The following is a 10,404-nucleotide window of genomic DNA, read 5'->3' on the forward strand; positions in this document are numbered from 1 at the left end:
GACCAAATGATGAGTTACTACAGTTTTGTGCGGAAATCAATTAAATGGTGGAGAAAGGTGTACAACCTTGGTCTGGAGGCCTTTCTTCATGCGATGGAAACTTTGAACTGGACCGTCAGAGTTTCTGTGTTGGTGGAAGAGCAAGGTCAACCGTCCTTCTTAATCAAAAATGCTCCTCAGACTACTTGGGGATGTAGATGCTCCGCAAGAAGTGGATGTTCCAAATTCCTGGGGAACTCCTCCATGGGCCAAATGAGGTCACATGCTGTGGGCACTTCGTGACCAAGTAGAGGAAGATGGTGCTGCTCATCGATTGTCAGAGGTTGGTGGGGGTGAAAGTGAAGAAAATGTTGTTTGTCAATGACACCCTAATGCTGATGCAGATGTTTTCCAAAACAGCATGTCTCTTATTACAGCAGGGCAACTCTCTTTAATGAGAAGGTTCCGTACGTTCTGTAATCCAGGCCTTGAAGTGTCTAGTGACAGGCCTGCAAGTGCAGTTCAACTATCATGACAAAGTACTAAAAGAGGCATGCAAAAGCATGAAAGGCATGTGGCAGTTAGTCTACTGGCATCACACTACCGCCTGGGTGTAAGTGTGTATAATATACCGTGCAATGTGAGTGATAATATTTGTGTTCTAGTTAATAAAATGGACAAAAACCAGTGGCAGATACAAGACAAAATAAGCTGAAAAATTATATATAAATTATGCAGTAATGTCACTCCCTTTTGCTTTGAGTACCATCAGTAGTACATAATATAATGTACATGGGGACTATGTCCATAATTAGGACTTTCTTTTTATTGAATTGTGTAATTTCATAATGGGATCGACTATGAGGAAACTTTCTCACCTGTCGTGTGATTCTCATCAATCAGGGCACTACTACCTTTTGTAGTTGAAAACGATATGTTGATTCATCAAATGGATGTGGTGACAGCATTTCTTAATGGGAGTCTAGTAGAGGAGATATACATGGAGCAACCAGAAGGTTATGTCCAACCTGAAAAAGGGCACCTGGTATGCAAACTGAAAAAATCGCTGTATGGTCTTCAAGCAATCACCATGATGCTGGAACACAACATTTGGGCAGTACATGGAGTCAAGTGGATTCAAACAGAATACTGCTGACCCGTGTGTCTACATCCAAATAGCTGACACAATTACTGTTGTTGCAGTCTATGTGGATGATCTCATTGTAATCACCAAAACTCCAGGAAATGACGAGAATAAAAGAAACCCTGGCAACACAACTCAAGATGAAAGACATGGGACCTCTCTATTACTGTCTTGGAATTAGTATTGAGCAAGACAAAGATCAGAAGTGCATCTGGGTACACCAGAAACAATACATTTTAAAGATGCTTGAGAAGTATGGATTTGCTGACTCTAAAGTTGTTTCAACTCCAGCTGATGTCAATAATGAGCTGAAAAAAGATGATGGTATTAGCAAAGCAGTTGATCCAAACAAGTATCAATAAATGGTTGGAAGTTTGTTATATGCTGCCACAGCAACTCGCTCTGACATTGCTCATGCAGTAGGAGTGGTGTCAAAATTAAACTCCAAACCAACAGAGGCACACCTGATAGCTGTAAAAAGAATTCTGAGGTATCTCAAAGGTACAGTTAATCTAGCACTAAAATATGGAAAAACAAGTGATAGACAGCTGATTGGATATTCGGATGCAGATTGGGCTGGAGACTTAGATGATCATCATTCAACTACTGGGAATTTGTTCATAATGGCCAGAGGATTAATTGACTGGCTGAGCAAAAAGCAAGGAGTTGTTGCACTCTCAACATCTGAAGCTGAATATGTGGCACTTAGTGCAGCTACTCAAGAAGCAACTTGGTTGAGAAGGTTATTGTCAGACTTTGAACGTGAGCACTGCTACACCAACAGTGCTGATGGAAGATAATCAAGGGGCCATTGCCATCGCAAAAAATCCCATTATACATGCAAGGACAAAGCACATTGATATTCGTTACCACTATGTTCGTGAAGCTTTACAGAAGAGAATAATTGAGCTGAGATACTGTCCAACAAGTGACATGATTGCTGACATACTGACCAAGCCACTGAATAAAGGAAGGTTCGAAACTCTACGATTGGGTATGGGACTAATGGAACACAAACTGCCAAATTAAGTGGGAGTGTTGGTATATGAGTGTAATTAGGCAGTTGTGTGTCATGTGTTGACTACTGTATATGTATTGATAGGTTTAATTAATGTGTCTCGTCCTAGGTCTTCCTTCTTATCCTTCCCTTAGCCATCTCTTTGTTTATTGTGTTTTTTGTTATGATTTTGTTTGGGTCTTTGTCCTTATGACTTGAGGCTCTGCTCTTTTCAGTTGTGTTTTTAAGTAGGACCTTATCTGATTTGTGTATTCTATATTTTGATCCTTAAAAATAATTGATTTCCTGTGAGTCTATTGAGATATCTCGGTGACGGATTTACAAACGCGCCTGCAAACAAACATGATATTTATTGTCAATTGGTCCATACATACTGTATGAAATGGGTAATTCACATCACCCATTCTTTTTTGTCCTCTAATGGGTCTTTCAAAATAATGTTTCACTTATTCGAAACAACACAGCAATATCATAGCTATTAGTTATCAGTAACTTGGTGAAAAATTGAGCAGTGGATGGAAGATCATTACATGTATAATTTCACTATTTGGAGTCTGTAAAAAGGTGTTGAATGTTGGTTAACTGTCTAGAATGGAGAGCACCAAAAAAGGGGTACCAACTAGTATTCCAAAATGAGACATTTTTAACATTAGAAGGAATATTAAGACTACTATAGGCTGTCCAAGTTGAGAAGAGCCACCCAGATGTATGAATAACTTTGCCGTTTTACGTGCTATCAACATGAAACTTGCACAATCGATTTAGCTCGCAAATGTGCATTTTATATATAAAATTTGGCTCTCTAGCACTACGAGAAAGTACCAAACTAGAAAACTCCATAAATTTTTCAATCGCATACCTTTCACATACTTTAAATTGCACACCTTGGAGGGTTTAATAAAAAACAATTTTCGCTTTGAGTAGTCAGCCATCTGTGACGTGGCAATTCAAAATTACAATTCTAATTAGATGAACAAATGGTATATTATAACAATTTATTATTAAAATAATAACCAGGTATCGACAAAGAAGGAAGACTAAGAATGTCTAAACTAATTCTAACATCTTGATACTGGTACGTGAAAGTTTTGTAGCATCAGAGGTTCATTACAGAGATCCTTCAGTCCTTTTACGCCTGCCAAATTCCTCAAAATATTTATAGACATTCACAACAACCTTTGTTTGTGCTCTCAATCTCTTTCCAGTTGGCATATTAACAAATATGAGAAAAAACGTGGTGTGTTTGTATGACATTCACGTGAACAAGTAATGAATATAATTAAAATGTGCTTCAACGCTAATTGTGTATAATAGGGAAGGAAATTGCTCACCTTACATTCCATGCATAAAAACACCTTTTTTTAATGAAGGGCTCTTCTCAACTTGGACAGCCTATAGTCAACTTTCTTTCAATGTTAAAGCTGCTGCATGAGTGGGACTCTGCGAGAATCACGATATGGCTATTGATGTCACTACTAAAGTTCAATGATTGGTCAGTAGTGGTCAAAATATTGGCAAACTCTAAAAAATATGTTACAAAGTATGGTTGAGCAGCACGATCAGCAAATGTTTTACAAAGTGTTTTTTTGGTTTGTACTTTGAAGTTTGTAAAATCGAAGAAGACGTTCATATACAAAACACCAATAATTATCTGATGACGAATGACAACGAATGTCAGATGCAAGATGAAAGATGTAAAGAATATTCAAGGTTTTCACTGCAATGTTCAATTTCATAGCACTCTTCATATTTAATAGCATGTAGCCAAAGGAAACCAACTAAAATGCTCACATCTTCCTCTTTCCATCCTTCTACACATAATGGCATTGAAAATAAGAACTGACATATTCTATACAGTAAAACAAAGCAATCATATGCTGTTTAGGAATTACACTGTGAAGAATACATGGAGCAACTTTAACAAATTTAATAAACTCCTCTGTTTTCCGATGGCCTAGGTGAGGTTTACAAGAGTGATCACATAACCCTGTGACAACTGGAAGTTGACCATCTTTAAACTCAGACGTCCATGGTACACAACTCAGAGCATATGCGAGCTCTGAACAATCAAGCATGCTTTGTTGTGTTTCATCACCACGCCCAGAAGTTCTAACTCAGTTCACACAAGATTCAGCACAACATGCATGATGTCTATAACAAGGTCTGGTACTAGACTAGAGTACCAGTACACATTAATATATGCTAGTGCCAAATCTCAGTATCAGTTCAATAAACTGTGATATCCTTTCAACTCTTTTAATCTCATTAATACTTAGTTTTGTTTGTAATTATGTTAGTTAGTATCTCTACTGTTAATTGGTGGTAATTGTGTTAATAGTTTTGTCACTTAGCTCTTTCTGCTTTTTACTTTGTATAAATAGGATTTAGTTTTTACTTGTATTCATTCTATCCATTAAAGTTATTTCACCTTAACCAAATACTACAATTGGTGACAAGGGTTGTCGATTCCAACCAAACAATTGTACTGGTATAACACAATTTGCAACTCTCAAGGAATTCATTTCTGACGTGGAGACAATCACAAAATACTTCAATCGTGTGCTACTATACTTCGAAACAAATGAAGTGGCAGATGTCAAAAGGGTGCCTATTCTCCTCACTTCCATTGGACCCATTACATACTCACTGATATGTGACTTAACAGCTCCAAAGAATCCTAAAACATTAACTCTGCCTGCAATTGCTCAATTATTAAAAGACCACTTCAAACTAAAAAGGCTAATTATTGCAGAAAGGTTTACATTCCACAGACAGAAATCAGAGGCCAGGTGAAACTATTGCTGAATATGATGATGCCGCTCTAAGAAAATTAGCAGTTACGTGCAAAATTCAAAGCATACCTGGAGGAAGCTCTTCGAGATAGATTCATATGTGGACTTCATAGCAAAACCATTCAACGTCGGTTGTTATCTGAGCCTAAACTTACTTCTGGCGAAGGCCATGGAATTTGCCCAAGGGATGGAAGCTGCTGACCACAGTTCTACAAGACTGAAAGGACAGGAACAGCTTATCAAGAAGGTCATAGGGACCCCAGTCAAGCCAGACATTAATAACAGATTGAAAAAATGGCAAAGTCATTGTACACATGGTCGACCGAGAATGTCGATTGATTGATTGACTTTTTTGAAGAGAGGCCAAGCTTGTATCATATTAAAATCCAAGGATTACTTTAACAGAGATGCCAGAATATTCGAACATTGGACGGTGTATGAAAATAAATTACACGAACATTATTACACAATGAAATAAATAGGGTTAATAAATTTTTTTAAGACATAAATTTTTACATGAAACTTTTGTAACGCAAACTTTCCCGAGCTACGGTACTTCCTGAGATAAAGTTACGGACATGCAAGTTAGTGCTGAAAACGTACACAAATACTGCAGCCATAGTCCATTGCTTGCAACGGGTATATGTCTACAACATCACTGTGCAAACACACATAACTGCACAAACATGAACATTATTATTGTGTTTAACTCTTTAACGCACAGTAATGCAAAATTGCATTTGCAACTGCTTAGCACAGCAGTGTTTACTATTGTATTTTTGAATGATGAAGAGAGCAAGAAGCTATAGCGAGGGCAGTAAGAGATACCTAAGCTCTGATCCAGAGAGTATTCTTTAATATTTAGAGGCAATTACAAGTGACGAGGACTCTGGGTCAGAATTTGAGGGATACGTTACAGAAGATGACACTTGGAAGACGAAGACACAACTACAACCCGTTTTTCTCAAAACGCACGCACACACAATCTTATGATGACACTACACACACACCTACAGACTACAACACTCATTCTTGTCAAAGCGAATCACTACTGGAGCTATTACAGCAAACTAGTTCCTGGTCTGGTGAGCTACACCTACAACTTCACAAAGGGGGATTACAGACAATGTAGAGACAACTACATACAACACAGACATAGTACTACCACTTTTAATAGTCTAACTCCCTCTACTCACACCACATATTCAAGCAAAGGTAACAAGCAATATTATATAATTCATTGTAATCATATTTTGTTGTTAGCCTTTACTGCAACACCTGGCTTGACAGCTCAGTCACTTCAAGAGCCAATTGACTATTTCCATCTCCTATTTACAGAAGAAGTGAAAAATAATGTATTTATAGAAACCTGTAAATACGCTGATCAAAAGACAACAAAATGCAGAGTACTTACAAAATCACAAAGAAGCAAGAAGTAATCATTGGTTGAAAAAAACCATGAAGATAGAAAGAGCTAATCCATTGCTAGCTATTTTGCTTACTATGGGGTATTGTGGGGTATCCTAAAGTGAGGTAAATAACAAAAATGATTAAAAATATTTAAAGTAAAATTTTTATTTGTAGAGATTATTGGAGTACAAAGTGGCCTTTCTACAACCAACTATTTTCTTCCATCATGTCTGGGAGACGCTTTGAGTGCTAATGAGTTTTCCTACACTTAAACGACAACACAAAGCAGCTACAAGGGAAAGTCCCAATTATGACAAACTCTACAAGATCAGGCTATACCTACACAAGCTTAATGACACAGTTCAGGTCTGCTTACACACCAGAGCAACACCTCTCTATATATGAAAGCATTATCGGATATAAAAGGTAGACTCTCCTGGATTCAATATATGCCAAAGAAGCCTACCAAATGGGATATGAAGGCGTGGTGTTTGGCAGACTCCACAAAATGGCTATATTTGGAATTTCAAAATGTAACAGGTAATAAAAATTTTGACATTTATCTCAAAATTACAAACTATTGATTTACACACACAGGAGTGATTAAGTTTTAAGTAATGTACAATAGTTTATGTTTAATTACAATAGGGAAAGAAGGTGAATCAGTTTTGGTCAGAAGGGACTTGCCCACAGAGTTGTGATGTCACTAGTCTCTGGTTTGGAGGGTAAAGGGTACAGAGTTTTTACAGACAATTTCTATACTTCTCCTACCTTATTTCTGGATCTGCATGATAATGGATTTGACGCTTGTAGAACTGTACGTTTAAACAGAAAAAGTATCACTGAGACATTCAAAAAGAAAGCTCTAACTAAAGGTAGTAATAAATAGCAATAAGACATTGAATAATTTAATGTAATAGGTACGCTTACTTAGAAGAAATAGAGGCTGGTGTGATAACTTGCTTTGAAATGGCAAGATAGAGAGAAGTTAAACTTCTTTCAACATTTCATAGTGGAGGGGAATTTGTAATCATAAACAGGAGGACAAAAGATTGGTAGGAAGGAACAGAGTGTATAAGAAAACCACAAATAGTAGCAGATTACAATAACACATGGGAGGAGTTGATCTTAATGAGCAAATGATACTGTACTACAGTTACTCCACAGGTACATTAGCAATTTTTAAAAATGAACTAAGACTTCTTATAGGTCAAAGAAGTGGGTGTAGAGCCAATGGCTTCTGCAATAACGGAAAACGGACGGATACCGCGGAATTAGCTGTTAGAAACGGAATTCGTTAGAACAAAATGAGGGCATGGTTGCCCTGCCTTCCGCACACGCAATTATAATTGACGCACAACCCTAGCAACTCCGCGCATGTGGAGAAGTCGCAAGCTGCAATGGCAGCCACTGGACCAGCGCCAAAGAAAGCTAGAGATGCACTCTCTGGCCTGGGTCACTTGCTGAAGATCGAGCAAGGCAATTTAAGACAGAGTTGTACGCTGATGACGGAGTACTATTTTGCTGTTATTGTGATCACAGCCTTGATTTTATTCGTGTAGACACGGTGAAGGACCACTTAAAGAGTAAGAAGCACGCTACTAGGAACAGGGGCTAGGGGAAGTAAGTCCAGCAGCACATCTTTGTGTGGTCTTTCACCACCGCCGACAAGGAATGTTAGGCACGGTACTTAAATCGAAGGATTTAAGGGATGGGTTTGTGCTAGACTACCTGAAAATGTGTACGCTGGCAGATATTTCTTTGGAGGAGAAATAACAGGACAGAATACGTCCATTTTTAGAGAAGCACTGTAAATAGGCAGGTGCAAATACCCAACGTCTGTACACTGAGAAGTACTTATGTCCCTTGCTTATTTGAATCTCACTTTTTGACACTAAAAAGTCTCCTCTCTGTGACAAATATGTCAGCATCACTGCAGACGAGACCACTGATGTGCGTGACCATAGTAGTATTAATGTATTTGCTAGTGTTAGAGGAAGTCTTACCTCATTGGAGTTGTTAAATGGAGCCTGCAAACCATGTACATTCAGTCAAGCAATTATAAAGGCAGTTAGCGAGATTGGTATTAACTTTAACTGCATTATATCTATTGTCACAGACAAGGCTTCATACTGCAAGAAAGCATATCAAAATGTTACTATCAGCTGTCTACCCTAACTCACTTCATGTGCTTTGTATTGCCCACATTGTTAACTTGGTATCTGAAGTTGTTTCCACCATCCTTCTGATTTTAAGTACACATCTGACTTGATTTCAATGATCAAGTCATCTCTTTTTAAGAAACCAGGGAGAAAAAGCCGCTTCCTTAAGTTTCTTGGTGACTACATTGGCAGCCTCTGAGCTAAAACTTCATGGAATTCATAGTCCAAAGCTGCATCCTACCACGTGACTCAAATCCAGTTAGATGAAGGCTTCTATAAAGCTAAGAAAGCACAAGGTGTGACAGTAGATCGGATCATTGAGATGGTAACTCACAAGACTCTATACCCCGAAATTAGGTTGCAGCTCTATTTTCTCAAAGAAAAAACTGTGAAAGGCTGATGGCTGTTTTGACATCGCTGGAAGCAAAGGATCTCCACCAGCATGTACTGTGTACAACACTCATGGAGATCTCAGGGCCTACTTACGAGCCAGAACAACTAAGACCAGTTTTGGAGAAGAAACCAATCACTTGCTACAAATCTCCCACTTGAACAAAGGAAAGTACAGATAAAATCATTTAGCAGTGTTTAACCTATCTCTACAAAAGCTCGAAGTACACATAGACACCTACCAGCTTACTCTTACTACAAAGCAGTGAGGATATTCGATCCTCGATAACTACCAGCTGCTTTCACATGACATCAGTGACTACTCAGCCATACCTTCACTTAAAGACCCATCTCCTGCACTTATAGTATGAATCTTGTTCAATAGAATTGCGATGAGCTACAGCTACCAAATCCCTTTTGTGTGAATGACTTTTGGAAAGTGTGCATACCCATTTCCCCAATCTGGCTGCTATTGCTAGGAGGCAATTGGATCCTGTTTCTCCAGTTGATGTGGAGTGAAGCTTTCACAATACAAACACATACTAAATGATTGTCGTGAGAGTTTAACCGAGGAAAACATTAAGCGATAGGTCCTACATGGGGTGATATTGAGGGACATTGTTCATGAAACTTTTCATCTTAGCACTTGTTCAGTATCATTTTTTGTGTAAACATTTTTTGAAATGGATTTTCTGGTAAAAAACTATTTTGAAGCGGAATTAGTAAATATAATTATGTAATGGAAATCGTTCTTTTTTGAAATGGAAAAAATCATTGCCTCTAGTGGTGGAAACGAGCTTTCTTCCATCTGTTAGATTTAGCAGTTGTCAATGCTCAATTTTATATAATTGTGTGTCTGCAAAGACTATCAATTAACTGGGATTTTAGACTTTTCTCTTATCAAGTCTTTGCTTGAAGGTCACACTGCCTGAGTTGATACATGACACAATTCTTCACATCAACACTTCCTCTTAGGCTCTCTGAAAACCATTCCTGAGCCCATCCTGCACTAGCACATATGGTGGACAGCATGCTTGTGACGTTTGCAGGGGCAAAAGGAAAAAAGAAAGCAGACACATATTTGATGTAAAGTGTGCCATGTAACCACTACATATTTACCTATGTATGGAAGTTACCATACTGTGCTTCACTATAACCAGTAGTTACACAATTATAAACAATCAAATTGTATAAACCTTGTACATTACTTGACTTACAGTGACAGCTTGAATCTTCTATAGCTTAAATTGAAAACATGTCTTAGTAGCGTGTCTGTGTTTAGCAATCTATCCAACCTTAATATACACCTATATAGTTATAGCTTAGTAATTATTACATGTAATACATGAAAGTAAAAAACAGTACAATTATAACACTTACATAGTTATAGCTTAGTAATTATTACTTGTAATACAAGTAAACAATACTAGTAGTACAGTTATAACACTCTCATAACAAAATTATCCTTTACATCTCTTTTTATTTCTTTACCTATCAAACAATAATCCA

At 37.7% G+C, this 10,404-nt stretch overlaps 1 protein-coding gene across 1 annotated transcript; it reads left to right on the forward strand.

Annotated features, from left to right (window-relative positions):
- Positions 1 to 1,485: 1,485 nt before the first annotated feature.
- LOC121391479 (secreted RxLR effector protein 161-like) lies at positions 1,486 to 1,923 on the forward strand. The gene has a single exon (XM_041523100.1). It carries the CDS (start codon positions 1,486 to 1,488, stop codon positions 1,921 to 1,923), a length of 438 nt encoding a protein of 145 aa, XP_041379034.1.
- The last annotated feature ends 8,481 nt before the right edge of the window (positions 1,924 to 10,404 follow it).

The sequence above is a fragment of the Gigantopelta aegis genome, unplaced genomic scaffold, assembly GCF_016097555.1.
Source record: "Gigantopelta aegis isolate Gae_Host unplaced genomic scaffold, Gae_host_genome ctg2526_pilon_pilon, whole genome shotgun sequence".
Lineage (NCBI taxonomy): Eukaryota > Metazoa > Mollusca > Gastropoda > Neomphalida > Peltospiridae > Gigantopelta > Gigantopelta aegis.

What these genes read in the sequence shown, in the direction of transcription:
- LOC121391479 (XM_041523100.1), top strand. Translation starts at nt 1,486, where the DNA reads ATGGTTGGAAGTTTGTTATATGCTGCCACAGCAACTCGCTCTGACATT.